The sequence below is a fragment of the Hemitrygon akajei genome, unplaced genomic scaffold, assembly GCF_048418815.1.
Source record: "Hemitrygon akajei unplaced genomic scaffold, sHemAka1.3 Scf000088, whole genome shotgun sequence".
Taxonomy (NCBI): Eukaryota; Metazoa; Chordata; class Chondrichthyes; order Myliobatiformes; family Dasyatidae; genus Hemitrygon; species Hemitrygon akajei.
In genome coordinates, this window is record NW_027331974.1 from 986,183 (window position 1) to 1,001,162 (window position 14,980).

The window sequence follows — 14,980 nt, forward strand, 5'->3', positions numbered from 1 at the left end:
GCGCCTGTGAAATTAACCCTGAAACTCTCTGATAATTTTTTGAAAATGTCACTATGGAGATTGAATCCCATATTGTTAAAGAATCCAGGTTTTGTTAGTTTTATCAAGGAGCAAATTTCTATATTTTTTTTAACAATACAATTGACGGTATGTCAAATTTGGTTATGTAAGATACGATGAAATCCTTTATCGGGGACAAATAATTTCATATTCAGCAGGTTTAAGAAGGAAAACCAAAGTGGAACTTTTAGTGATTACTAATAAAATTAGAGAGATAGATAAAGCGTACTCAGTAAGACCCAGTGAAGACCTATATAAGGAAAGGGTTGAACTCAAAACACAATATGATCTGCTTTTGACCTTCCCCATTGAACAGCAAATTTTAAAATCTGAAAGTCAATTTTATATACATGGTGATAAATCATGTAAACTGTTGTTTGGTCAGTTGAAGGCAAATATGGTCAGAAGACAGATTTTGAAAATACATAGATCAGATAGAACTGAAACATTAGACCCGTATGAAATTAATAAGATATTTATGGATTTCTATTCTAATCTTTATAAATCTAAATTCCCTGATAATACTATTATTATGAATAGATTTTTGCAAAAAATAAATATACCTAAAATTTATACTCAAGATATTAATGTATTAGATGCACCTATTAAACAAGAGGAAATAGCCAAGGCTATATCCTCTATGTAATTAGGGAAAGCACCAGGACCAGATGGATATGCAATGGAATTTTATAAGACCTTTAATGAAATGCTTACATCACATCTTTGTCAAACTTTCACTGATTGTATATCTTATGGGAATCTTCTGAAAACTTTTTATGAGGCATCAATTTCATTGATTCCTAAAAAAGGAAAAGATTTTTCTGAATGTGCCTCTTATAGACCAATTTCCCTATTGAATGTGGATTTTAAAATTCTCTCTAAGATTTTAGCTAATAGACTTGAGAATAATTTGCCCACTGTTATCTCAAATGATCAAACTGGATTTATTAAAACTAGGTATTCACATTTTAATATTCGATGATTGTTTAATATTATTCATTCTCCCTTAGTCAAATAATCTGAATGTTGTTTCTCGGTGCAGAGAAAGCTTTTGACAAGGTGAAATGGCCTTATTTGTTTCAGGTTTTGGAGAGCTTTAACTTTGGTCTGGGATTTATTTCCTGGATCAAACTGATTCATCAATCCCCGATGGCTGCGGTTATAACTAACAATCAAAAATCTCCTTATTTTAGATTATATAGAGGAAATCGTCAGGGTTTCCCTCTTAGTCCTTTATTATTTAATTTGGTTTTAGAACCACTTGCTATTGCTCTTAGGGATTCTAACTCTGTTCAGGGTATGAAGAGTGGGGATAATTCACATGTTTTGTTATACGCAGATGATTTATTAGTTTATGTTTCAGACCCTAGGAAATCTATTCCCTCTATGATATCCATATTTACTGAATTCAGTATTTTCTCTGGATATAAAATAAATTTACATAAAAGTGAATTATTTCCTATTAATAATTATTCTGATTATTATGATCAAATACCTTTTAATATTGCTAAAAATTACTTTACCTATCTTGGTATTAAAATTACTAAACATTTTAATGATTTAAGTATAATTTTCTTCTAATTGAATGTACAAAACTAATGCTTTCTAAATGGTCGCCTATGACGATGTCATTAATTGGTTGAATAAATGCTAGAAAATGGTAATTTTACCAAAATTTCTATATACGTTTCAAGCTGTTCCATCCTTTGTCCCGAAAACTTCCTGTGATAGAATACATTCTATGATCCTGTCATATATCTGGAATAATAAGCGTTCTAGATTAAGTGAACCTTTCTTGCAAAAATCAAAAAAAGATGGAATATTGGTGTTACTAAACATCAGATTTTACTATTGGGCAATTAATTTTTGTTATATTACTTTTTGGATTTACGGTATAGATAATCACGATTGTCCTTCATGGTTGGACTTGGAGGAGAGCTCGGTAAGGGGGTTTTCTTTGGCTTCCTTACTGGGAGCTCCTCTTCCTTTTTTTGTTTTCTAGGATTGGTAGACAAGCTCGTAGTCCTATTGTTAGACATACATGAAATATTTGGTATCAGTTTCGCAGATTTTTTGATTTGAATAACTTTGTTCTCTCTAGTAATATCCATCTTAACTATTTTTTTAAACCATCAATTCTGGATGAGGCCTTTTTAATATGGAAAACTAAGGGAATAAAAACTTTTAGATTTGTTTTTAGAGAATTGTTCAATTTTTTTTCACAGCTAGTGGATAAATATAATATATCTAACGCAAAATTTTTTAGATATTTACAAGTTGGGAATTTTCTACGAGATTTATTACAGAATTATCTATTTGCTCATTTACCAAATATGATAGATGTTATTTTTCAGCTTAAACCATCTCAAAAAGGATTGATAGCCATTATATATAAATGGCTTATGAATTTACGAATGATGTCTAATGATAAGGTTAAATGTGCTTGGGAACTGGAACTTCAGGAGTCACTTTCAGATGATCAATGGAACAAAATTTATCATTTAGTTGACAATTCATCCATCTGTGCCCGTCACTCCTTGATTCAGTTCAAGGTAGTGCACAGGGCGCATATGTCAAAAGATAAACTAGCGCATATTTTTTCTAATATAAATCCCACCTGTGATAGATGTAATGCTGAGGTGAGTACCGTAACTCATATGTTTCGGTCTTGTATAAAATTAAATAATTTTTGGAGAGATGTTTTTAGAACGTTATCCAAAGTCATAGGTTTGGACCTACAACCTAATTCACTTACGGCAATCTTTGGGATCACTCCAAAGGAAGCAGGAAATGTTTCTGCTTCCGCTCAACGTATTATAGCTTTTTCAACTTTATTGGCTAGGAGAGCTCTTCGGTTGTATTGGAAAGATCCTAATCCACCTACTATTTTTTTGGCTCTCCTCCATTATGTCGTGTTTAAACTTGGAGAAAATTAGGAGTCGGACGTTTGATACATCTTTTGAATTTGAGTACACCTGGTGACCTTTCATTCAATATTTTCATATGATTTTAATTTTCCTCTTTTTTACTTTTTTCCCTTTTTTAGTTAATCTTTTTTCTTCTTCTGCGTGATGTTTCAGATTTGACCGGAAAGATTTTTCGCTTTTTTTTTGTAATTATATCCTGAAATGGACTGCCCAGTCTCCTTTTTTTTGTTTTATGTTAGTTTAGTGGGTTTATTTCTTCATAATAATAGAAATGTTTTAGTCTTTTTTTGAATTGTTGTGGAGGAGTTGTGGTTCCTTTTATATATTAGCTCAATATTATACTATATGTGATTTTAATAGTCTACACTCCTTTTGTTGTTTGTACTTTTATTGGAATAGGTATTTGATATAACCACTCCTCTGATTTGTATTTGTCTTTATATATATTTTTTAAATTCAATAAAAAAAGATTAAAAATGAATGAAGAATGAATGTTCCTGAAGCTGGTGGTGTGGGACGTCCTGCTGGGAATATTACCACTGATCAGGGTGAATATAACTAGAGGACATCGATTTATGGTCAGTGGTCAGAGATTCAGTATCAGAATCAGGTTTCTTATCACTAATGTCTCTTGTGAAATTTGTTGTTTTTGGCAGCAGTAGAGAGCAAGACATAAAAAATATTCCTGTACGTTCCAATCAAAAAGAAATAAATAAATAATGCAAAAAGAGGAATAGTGAGATTGTGTTCATGAATTACAGAAGAACCCCAAAAGAATGAATGACAGAAAAACTTTTAAAACCCCAAAGCCCCCATCCCCCTCACACACACAAGCAGTAACAAGCATCAAGAAATCACACTTAACTCCACCCATTGGTCAGATAGAGGAAGGGAGGAATAACTGTGAGGAGTTGTACGGTGACTGATGAAGTGTCTTGGCCCAAAACATCGACTATTTATTCTTCTCCAGAGGTGCTGCCTGACCTTCTCAGTTCCTGCAGCATTTTGTGTGCATTGCTCTAGATTTACAGCATCTGCAGAATTCCTCGTCTGCACATATTATTGTCCCTGTTGTGTTGTTTAATCTCTGCCACTTTCCCATGTCTCTGTTACTTTGTTGCAGACCTGGAGACATCAACACTGGATCAGTCTACAGGATTGTCTACTGGAGAACACACCCAGGAACTGTCCTCTATCCCAGCGGGAGAAGCATCCTCCGGTACCAAGTCTCATGTCGGTCTGTGTTCATTCAGTCTCTCTCACTCTGTGAGGTTGAACCTCCCATGGACCAGTTCACCTACTGGATGTACAGTGCATTGTGGGTAGGCGTGTGAATGATGGAGTCAGTGGTTCCTCTCTCCTGTCTGTTGGGTTGGGTTTGGTGAGTCGTGATGGATGAGGCTCTGTTGGGGGTTGGAGTGAGTGGGGTGGGAGAAATGAACAGTGAGGAGTGGAATGAATGAGAATGACACAGGAGGGAGGAGGGATGATGTTTGTGTGAGGGGAGGATGGTCACAGAGAGGAAGAGAGGAATGATTGTGAGGAGTTGCATGGTGACTGATGAGACATAGAAACGACTGGAGAGGGATTTGAGTAATTCAGTACGTAGACAGAAGGAAATGGGAGAAAGCACACAGGACAGAGGGATGGAGAGAGAGGTGGGATGCTGGAGTTGGAGGAATGAGGTGAGTGAAGAGAGAGTGATGACCGTGTGCCACGCTCATTTTTATGGACTCCACAACTCATGTTCTCAGCATTTATCATCATCTATCTTTGATTTATTTCCACAAATTGTCTTCTGTTGCACACTGGTTGTTTGTTTTTATGTCAAGGTTTTCACACTTTCTGTTGTATATTTTATTATTTTCCTGTGAATGCTTGCAAGAAAATGATTCTTTGGGTTGTATATGTTGGCATGTATGTACTCTGATAATAAAGTTACTTTATCTTTCATTTATATTAGAGTTATGGCTGCCAAGTAGGGACATTGTCTCTCTCAACCTCATTCTCCTGCCTTGTCCTGTAACCTTTGACACCATTACTAATCAAGAACCTATCAACCTCTGCTTTAAATATAACCAATGACTTGGCCTCCACAGTCTTCTGTGGTAATAAATTCCATAGGTTCACCATCCTCTGGCCAATGAAAATCCTCCTCATTTCTGTTTTAAAGGAACGTCCTTCTGTTCTGAGGAAGTGCCCTCTCTATCCTAGACTCCCCCACTATAGGAACCATTGTCTTCACATCCGCTCTATACTGACCTTTCAATATTCGATAGGTTTCAATGAGATCCACCCTCTTTCTCTGAACTCCAGTGAGCACAGACCCAGTGCAATGAAACGCTCCTCATTCTCGAACATTTTCATTCCCAGGGGGATCATTCTAGTGAACCTCCTCTGGACCATCTCCAATGCCAGCACATCCTTTCTGAGATAAGGGGCCCAGAAATGCTCCCGACCACAGAGCCACCAATTCCGTCATCCATATCATTGACATATAATGTGAAAAGAAGCTGTCATGGCCAAACAAACCAAAACAATTGCCACTGCTGGCAACCCTACGGATTTGACATGATGCATCCTCACTCCAATAATCAATTTTCTAAAAAGCTCGATATGTATTTGATCCTTTATTAGCAATTAGCAAACGTACAATCTTGAAGCAATGAAACTTAAGCATGCCCAAGTGTAAGCTAAGTGTAATTGAGTGTTATTGAGTGATCAGCGAAAGATACGACATCTGCCCGTCCCCATCTACTACAAACTGCAATGAACAAAGCTTGAAGATGGAACTTATTCCCTTCACTTTTACCCCGTCCACATTCATGTGACTAGTTACCATAATAAATGCGAAACTCAGAATACAATGCAGATGGAGAACAGATACATGGGTTATACAGAAGCCATTCCAATATCGAACCTTGTGGAACACCACCAGTCACCGACAGCCAACTAGAAAAGGCCTTTAATCCCAATCTTTCCCTCTGTCAGTCAGTCAGTCTACTAACTATAGTATGCTCGTATCTTTCCTGTAATATCATGGGCTCTTGTTTATTAGTATCGTGTGTGACAGCTTGTCAGAGGTCTTCTGAAGATCCAAATGCACAACATCCACCAATCCTCCTTTGTCTATTCTGCCTGTTATTTTCTCAAAGAATTCCAATGGATTTCTCAGGCAAGATTTCCCTTTAAGGAAACGATGCTAACATAGGCCTCTTTTCTCATGTGCCTCCAAGTACCCCAAAACTTCATCTTTATAATGGACACCTTCCCAACCAGTGAAGTTAGGCCTAACTAGCCTATAATTTCCTGTCCTTTGCCTCCCTCCCTTCTTTAAGAGCAGAGTGACATTTGCAATTTTCCAGTCCTCCAGGACCATTCCAGAATCCAGTGTTGTTGAAATAGCCCTACTAATGCCTTCATCTCTTGCAAAGCCCTGGGGTGTAGTCCATCTGGTCCAGGTGACTTACCTACCTTCAGCCCTTTCGGCTTCCCAAGCACCTTCTCCTTAGTATTAGCAAGTTCACTCACTCTTACCCCACGACACTCTCCAGTTTCAGATGTACAGCTGGTTTCTTCCATCGTAAAGACTGACGCAAGAACGATTAGGATGGGAAACAACTTCTTTCCCCAGGCTGTCAGACACTGAACTCCCAGCCTCCTGCCAGGTCACATCACACTTGAAGCATGATGCAGTCTACTTTTTAACTTGTGTCACAAATGCACCTTATTATTTATGAATTTACAAGTGTTGATATTAATTTGTGTGTGTGTTTTATGTATGTCTGGAGGAACATTGTTTCATTTGGTGATTTAAAAAAGTGTACTGTTGAATGAAAGTAAACTGAACTGGAATTTGAGTTTAAAAACATTTATTAAATTCATCCACCATTTCTTTGTCCCACCTCTGCAGCATCATTTTCCATCCGTCCAATATCCACTGTCACCTCTCTTTTACTCGTGATATATCTGAAAAATCTTTTTGCATCCTCTTTTATACTGTTGGCTAACTTACTTTCATATTTCATCTTTTTTCTCCTTATTGTTTTTTCCAGTTACCTTCTATTGGTTTTTAAAAGCTTCTGAATCCTCGAACCTCCCACTAATTCTTGCTCTATTACATGCCCTCTCTTTTGCTTTTATGCTGACTTTCACTTCCCTTGTCATCATGGTTGCATCATCCTCCATTTAAAAGACTTCTTTTTCTTTGGGATTTATCTATCCTACACCTTCTGAATTGCTCCAGAAATTCCAGCCATTGCTGTTCTACTGTCATCCCTGCAAATATTCCCTTTCAATCAACTTTGGCGAGCTCCACTCTCATGCCTTCTCTTGGAATCCAGCACCAATCTGAGTTTCCTAACCTGCTGCACATTGAAATCGCCCATGACCATCATAACATTGCCCTTTTGTCCTGCCTTTTCTATCTCCCGTTGTAATTTCTGCCCCACATCCTGGCTACTGTTGAGAATCCTGTATATAACCCCCAAGAGGGTCTTGCTATCCTTGCATTTTCTTAACTCAACCCCCAAGGATTCAACATCTTCCAATATTATTCACCTGTTTCTCAGGATTTGATTTTATTTTTTACCAAGAGAGCCACCCCACTTCCTCTGCCTATGAGCCTGTCCTTCTGAATGACGGAGGAGGTTGGGGATGAGAAAATGGGGGAATTGGGAAGGAGTCTGTGTGTGCAGTGTGTCAGAACGATGGAACTGAGTCTGGTGGAGAGATTGGGGGAGTGTGGTGAAAGAACAGAACTGGCTGGTGTGTGGACATTGCAGGAAGAATCAGTCTCAGCCCTGGACCAATCCCCCAAACTCCATTTCTCACCTGGACCTTCTCTCGTCCCAGATCCGGGTAGGACAAGCCCCGACGTCGGGCAGGAGAAGCCGACGGACACCATATGCAAAGCCTCTGAGATGATCCCAGGTAACCACTGAGTTCTGATAGGGGACCGTCAGGTACTCCTGATCACAGGGACCCTTTCTAATGCATCTGGCCTTCGGGTGGTTGGGGTCTGCATGGAACATCTCCCCAAACAGCGACGGACATTCTTCTTCCCCCAAACCCCACCACTTTCAGCCTGGGAGAGGGGGGGAGTCCTTGCTCTGTCTGCCCTGTGGAAGTGGTATGCAGATGTTTACGAAGAGATGCAGGAGGGGTGGAATTCTTCCACAAGCAAGGCATGGATACTCAAAAAGGGGGTTTGACGTTACAAAAGTTTGTGCTCATGAAGGGGACGTTGCTCACATTTGAGCTGGTGCTGAGAAGTTCTGACGATATTACAGTTGCACTCGGGAGAGACACAATGGAGGGTCAGAGACTGTTCATTTGGGTAGAACTCAGGAATAGGAAGGGTGAAATCACACTGATGGATTGTACAACAGAACCCCCAATAGCCATCGGGACATTGAGGAATAGATATGTAATCAGGTTAAGGAAATGTGTTAAAATAATAGGGTCGTTGTCATGGGGGGTTCAACTTCCCTCATGTAAACTGGGGCCTTCTTCGTGCAAGCAGTTTCGCTGGGGCAGAAAACGGGTTATTTTCTTTGGAGCAGTGGAGGCTGAGGGGAGATCTGATCGAGGTTTTTGTGATTATGAGAGGCTGAGATAGAGCAGATAAGGAGGGTCTGTTTCCCAGGGTTGAAATGCCCAACTCCAGAGGGCAGTTATTGAAGATGAGAGGGGGTTAGGTTCAAGGGGGATGTGAGGGGTAAGGTTTTTACTCAGTGGTGGGTACCTGGAATGCACTGTCTGGTATAGTGGTAGAGGCAAATACATTAGAGGCTTTTAAGGGACATTTAGATTGACAGATGGAGGTGAGGAAGATGGAGGGATTTGGACATTAAGTGGGAAGGAGGTATTAGATTCTGTGTCCTTTTGATTTACTTTTTAGCTGGTCCAGTACAACATTGTGGGCCGAATGGCCTGTTCCTGTGCTGTACTGTTCGATGTTCTGTATGAGACCAAGGTAAACTGACTCGGCCAGTGTGTGGAAGACACCAACACTGGGGGCATAGTGGGCGTGAGGAAGGCTATCAATATCTGCAGCAGGATCTGGATGAGCTGGGGAAATGGCAGATGGAATTTAATGCAGACAAGCATGATCGCACTTTGGGAATGTAAAGCAGGTTCAGACTCACACAGGGAACGGTGCGGTAGAACAGAGGAATCTGGGAATACAGATCCATAACACTTTGAAAGTGGTGCCACCGGTAGATAGGGTTGTAAAGCGAGCTTTTGGCACATTGGTCTTCATAAATAAAAGTACTGACTGCATGTGTTGAGATGCTATGCTGAAGTTGTATAAGACGTTGTTGAGGATTAATTTGGAGATTGTATGCAGTTCTGGTCACCTACCTACAGGAAAGATATCAATGAGATTGAAAGAGAGCAGAGAAAATTTACAAGCATGTAGCCAAGACTTGGGGACTTGAGTTTTGGGGAAAGGTTGGATAGGTTAGGAGTTTATTCCGGGGATGTACGGGACAGAGGGGAGATTTGATAGAGGTATGCAAAATTGTGAGGGGTACAGACAGGGTAAATGCAAACAATCTTTTTCCACTGAGGTTGGGTGGGACTGGAACTAGAGTTCATGGGTTAAGGGTGAAAGGTGAAATATTTGAGGGAAGCCTGAGTGGGAACTTCTTCACTCGGAGGGTAGTGAGAGTGTACAACGAGCTGCCAGCGGAAATGGTGGATCTGGGTTTGATTTCAACATGTAACACAAGTTTGGATAAGTACATGGATGGGAGGGATTTGGAGGGACACAGTCCCGGTGCTGGTAGATGGGACGAAGCAGAATAATAGTTTGGCAAGGACTAGATGGGCTGAAGGGCCTGTTTCTGTGCTGTAGTGCTCTATCACCCAAAGATCTAGATCCCCCTCTAGATGTCATGACTCTCCCTCTGAGAGCCGAAGCCCCCCCACAATATCCAACTTTCAATGAGGACTTGGGAACAAATTTCTCTTCAATCCATTCCACTGGATGGGGTTAGTTTTTCCCCTTCAGTTCTATACGTCATGCGATGCTTTGAAAAACTTGTTCTTCTTTGTATTATTGACCATGTCAATCTTTACTGGCTTCAGCTAACATACACGCTTCCCTTCTTATTGAAATAAAATCTAGCCAGGGGAAGCGAGGTGAATTTACACGTTGCACAGAGAGGCTGGTGGTGGATGGGGGGAGGGACTGGTTACTGGAACGATGGGCAGGAGGGGAACCTGGGGTCAGCCTGGGTCCCCGTGCTTACACAGAGAGGCTGGTGGTGGATGGGGGAGGGACTGGTTACTGGAACGATGGGCAGGAGGGGAACCTGGGGTCAGCCTGGGTCCCCGTGCTTACACAGAGAGTCTGGTGGTGGATGGGGGAGGGACAGGTTACTGGAACGATGGGCAGGAGGGGAACCTGGGGTCAGCCTGGGTCCCCGTGCTTACACAGAGAGGCTGGTGGTGGATGGGGGAGGGACTGGTTACTGGAACGATGGGCAGGAGGGGAACCTGGGGTCAGCCTGGGTTCCCGTGCTTACACAGAGAGGCTGGTGGTGGATGGGGGAGGGACTGGTTACTGGAACGATGGGCAGGAGGGGAACCTGGGGTCAGCCTGGGTTCCCGTGCTTACACAGAGAGGCTAGTGGTGGATGGGGGAGGGACTGGTTACTGGAACGATGGGCAGGAGGGGAACCTGGGGTCAGCCTGGGTCCCCGTACTTACTGTCACCAACACTCCAGTCCAACCACCCATCACACCGTGTGAGTCTGCTGTCTCTGGATCTGCTCTGACTGAACACTTCTCTCAATCTTCCAGTGAACGGGCTCCTGTCAGATGAGGAGTGTGAGGAGATGATCAACAGTGCCCAAGTACTGTTCATTGGGCAGAACAACCTGGGAGACCCCCAGGATCGAGAGGCCTACCTCAATCAGGTGAGAGATGTTGTCCACATTCATTCCCAGAGGTGGAGATTCTGATTCATGTGCCTTTGGTCAATCCAGGTCAATAATCAGTGACTCTCCCTTCCCGATGAGCGGTGAAACACCCAACCCTGAAATGGTTACATCTGAGTCACCAGAGACTCCCTGTCCTCAGTCACCACCCAATGTAGGAGATAAGAACAGAATTAGGCCATTGGGCCCATGAAGTCTGCTCCATGAATGTGTTTTACCATGGCACTTACTCCCTGTAAGCCAAACCCTCTTTCCGATCAATCTCTGCCCTAAATACACCCAGTGTGAATGGGGACTGCCCCACCACCTAATAAACACCATCTCCCCGTCTCCCCCACCTTCAGCCCATTATACACGACTTCCAAAGACAAACTATTTACAGTGATCATTGTCCCCTCGTTGTCCCACCATTCCTCTAAATCCCTTATTCCTGTGTACATTGTGTGCTCCTTATCCGGGCACGTACGTAGCCTTGGACAGTCGGTTCCCAACCTGCCTTCCTCCTCCACTGGCAACGAGTTCCCACCGACCGACCATCTCCACTCATATCCCTTCAGCTTTGCATCTCCCCCGTGGTCTCAGCGATCATTTTATAACTTTCCTGCTCGGGGTTCCCCGTCGTTACCAGAGTAGAGGTTCCTCTGGTTTGGGGAAATGTTTTCCTCTGGTGCCCGTTTTCTAGGAACATTTATCTCCCATTCTGTGGACCGTCTGGTGTTTATAGGATATGATGATTTACAGGTTTAGGGGACGTGATTCCATTCATTATGGAGTTAATGTTTCAGCTCAGAGACCCTTGGTCAGAACTGTCTGGGAAAGGGGGAGATACATCTGGTCTCAGTTTGGGAGACAGCAATACACTGCACTGGGTAATCGGTTTCACAGGTCTTTGAAGAGGTGGGTTTCCGTGTGGTAGGGATAGGAACTTGCCTGGTTTTGGGAGCTGGTGAGTGAAACTCCCAGATTGAGGGTTTGAAGGGAGTATCCTGGTCTGGAGAGGGGAAGTCCCAGAGTCCGAGTGGGGAAATCCCCTGGTCTGATGGAGGGGGGCATCGCCTTATCTTCCGGGTGAGGAAAATCTTCTGGTCTTAGGGGTTGACGAGAATCCCTTGGTCTGAGGTGGGGGTGTGGTAGAAATCCCTTGGTCTTGGGGGATGAGAGGTGTTTCCTGGTCCAAGGGGAATGAGAGGCATTCTCTGCCCTCGGGGTAAGGAGATCTCCTAGTCCAAGGAGAGTGGAAATTTCCTGGACAGGGTGTGTGTAGAGATGGGAATCCCTGGTCTCAGTTGGTGAGGAGAATTCCCTGGTACGAGGGTGAGGGGGAGGTGAATGGCATTCTCTGGCCTCAGCGGGTGAGGACAATCCCCTGATCCGAGAGGGGTGAAAGGCTTTTCCGGGTCTCAGTAGGTGAAGACAATCCCCTGATCTGAGAGGGCTGAGAGGTATACTCTGGCCTCAGGGTGAGGAGAATTCCCTGATCCGGGGATGAGAACAATCCCCTGTTGGAGGGGGTAAGGGGCATTCTGTGTGAGGGGAGGGTTTTTCTCAGGTCTGAAGTAAAAGCTGATTCCATTTTCCGGGAAGCTCTATTCCCAGTTTGGAGCACGGGAATTTCTCTGATCCCGAGAGAAGGTGGATCCTTGTTGTGGGATGTTTGGAGGAGCAGATTTTCCTGGTGAAGGGATGGGGTTTGGGGAGGGGTTGATGGTGATTTCTGAGGAATTGAATTTTCCTGCTGTATAGGGAATGTAGTTCTTGGTGTGAAGAAGGGAATCTCCTGGTGGTAAGTGATGAATTTTGTGGGTGATGAGAGGAGGGTCTCTCTGCTGTCCTGATCCCCCACACAGTGCGGTCTAACCATGTTTCTTCACCTGTCACTCACCATCAACATCCCTGGTCCACAGATACATGAGATACTGAGGGAACAGCTCCCCTGCAAGCACAACCTGTCCAAGAGCAAACGCGACAAGGGAAATAACTGAGAGGGAAGATCTCCGATCGTGTTCGTCCAACATATCACAGGGTGATGGACGATGTGTGAAGTGTTCATGGGTTGTGGTGGGGAGTGTGAGGTTTCAGTGGGTTGTGTGATGGTGGTGGGGAATCCAATATCAGTGAAATATTATTAGCATCAATTAGACTGTGTATCTGTCATTGAGAATCAGCTTTATTATCAGTAACATATTACTCTTTCATCTTTCATTATTTCTCATCAATTGAATGTAATAATGGGTTTAATCCAAGCAATGAAAGACACATTCAGATTCCTGGGAAGTGGCTCTGTAATTGTTTCTGTATTTCCAATGATTCACGGTTACTTTAATTTAGAATGTATTTCTGTTTTCCTTCAGTTGTGATGTTACACTCATTTATCACTGTTATTAAAAGTAATATCATAAAGACACAAAATAAATGAACATTGCCAAACAGCTTGTGGAGAAGGGAGACCGTTTCTGCACAATCGGTCTTCCTTTGCACGTCGGCTGTCTGTCGGTCTTTATTTACGTGTAGATTTTCGTAAGTTGTATCATGATTTATTTTCACGTGAATGCTTGTAAGAAAATGAATCTCAGGGTAGTATATGGTGATGTATACTTACTTTGTTAATAAATTTACTTTGAACTTTGATTGCAAAGCTGTTCTTTTCAGCATCTGAATCAAGTTTAATAACACTGACATATGTCATGAAATTTGTTGTTTTGTGTCAGCAGTACAGTGTAAGACAGAAAATACTATAAATTACAATAAGAAATGTACAGAATATAAAAATAAGTCATGTAAAAAGAGAGCAAGAATATCTTCAAGCTGATTATCTTGCCTGCACTTTCCATTAAGTACTGAAGACTGGTTCTGGATTGAATTAATATCTGCTACACTCACATAATTCCACAAATCCTAAATCATTCCGAACAGAACCTATCAAATATCTGGAAGAGGCCTGAACTGCTACAGCACAGGAGGTTGTGGATCAGCAGCGGGTAAGAGGGATGAGTGAGGATGGGTACCTGCTGTGTTTTGTAACTACAAAACATTAAACTAATGAAAAGAATAACACGGGAGCGGGAATGTGAGTCTAACTTTGTTTTTTTACTTTAAGCGAGGCACACACATATCACGTGGTAGCTTCATGACGTATGCAATCCTTAACAAATTATTTAAACAAGAATGTTTAATCAACAGTATATTTACAATGTTACTGAAATATTAAATACACACCGTTCCTACCTGCTTAGCTGTAAACAATTCAATGGAGAATGCATCTCAACTCTCTATACACAGTATACTATATAATACAACTACTATAGACAGACATCATGCAGAGTCAATTTCAAATTGTCCCATTCAGGCGAAAGATTGATTCACTATGGATGGAGGTTTTCTTACTCTTTAATGTCTTTCCTGACTTGGTAGGTGTGACTTTTGAAGCATCGAACCTCACCCACATTAGCACTGGTTAAAACATTTTCCACCCCAAAGCAGACGTGAGGCCTTTCTGTCGATCTGTGCGTGTTGTTTGTCACTGCAGCATGAAGGCAACGTGATGCAGAGGCTGTGGGGTGTTCACGTCCATCACCCGGAACTTGTGACATGACTGCACCTGCACCATAAGGTGAGGTGTCACGGGCAAGCTTCACTAGACAGTGTGGATCACGATGTGTGAGTGCAGTGTGTGTTGTCACCATTTCCTTTACCTTTTGTCCATTTCCATCTCTTCCCCATCTGTGATAACGGGTGCAAGGAGTGGAGGACAGTAGCCAGGTTTGGCAGGAATTAACAAATCCTAAAAAGGACCACAGCTCTGACATGTCCTGTGGCCTCGGGGCATCCACCACTGCTTGAATTTTCTCAGCACACTTGTGTAATCCTTGTGCGTCAATGATGTGACCACAGTAAGTGATGTTTGGTTTAAAGAAGTTACAGTTGTGTCGTGCTCTGGGCCATAATCTTTCAATCTTTTTAACTCTGTCTTGAGGTTTTAGAGATCATCCTTACCGGTCATCTGGGTAACACTGAGTGGCTGGACAGCCTTGCAGCACCTGGTCC

The 14,980-nt window shown here is 42.3% G+C and overlaps 1 protein-coding gene across 1 annotated transcript in view; it reads left to right on the plus strand.

The window, feature by feature from the left end:
• LOC140722753 (uncharacterized) overlaps positions 1–13,541 on the plus strand; it is a 499,534-nt gene extending 485,993 nt beyond the window's left edge. Inside the window, exons 14-15 of the mRNA XM_073037439.1 lie at positions 10,800–10,915; positions 12,841–13,541. Coding sequence (XP_072893540.1) covers positions 10,800–10,915; positions 12,841–12,918 — 194 coding nt within the window. The 3' untranslated portion in view covers positions 12,919–13,541. The remainder of the gene's footprint in view (positions 1–10,799; positions 10,916–12,840) is intronic.
• Positions 13,542–14,980: the final 1,439 nt, after the last annotated feature.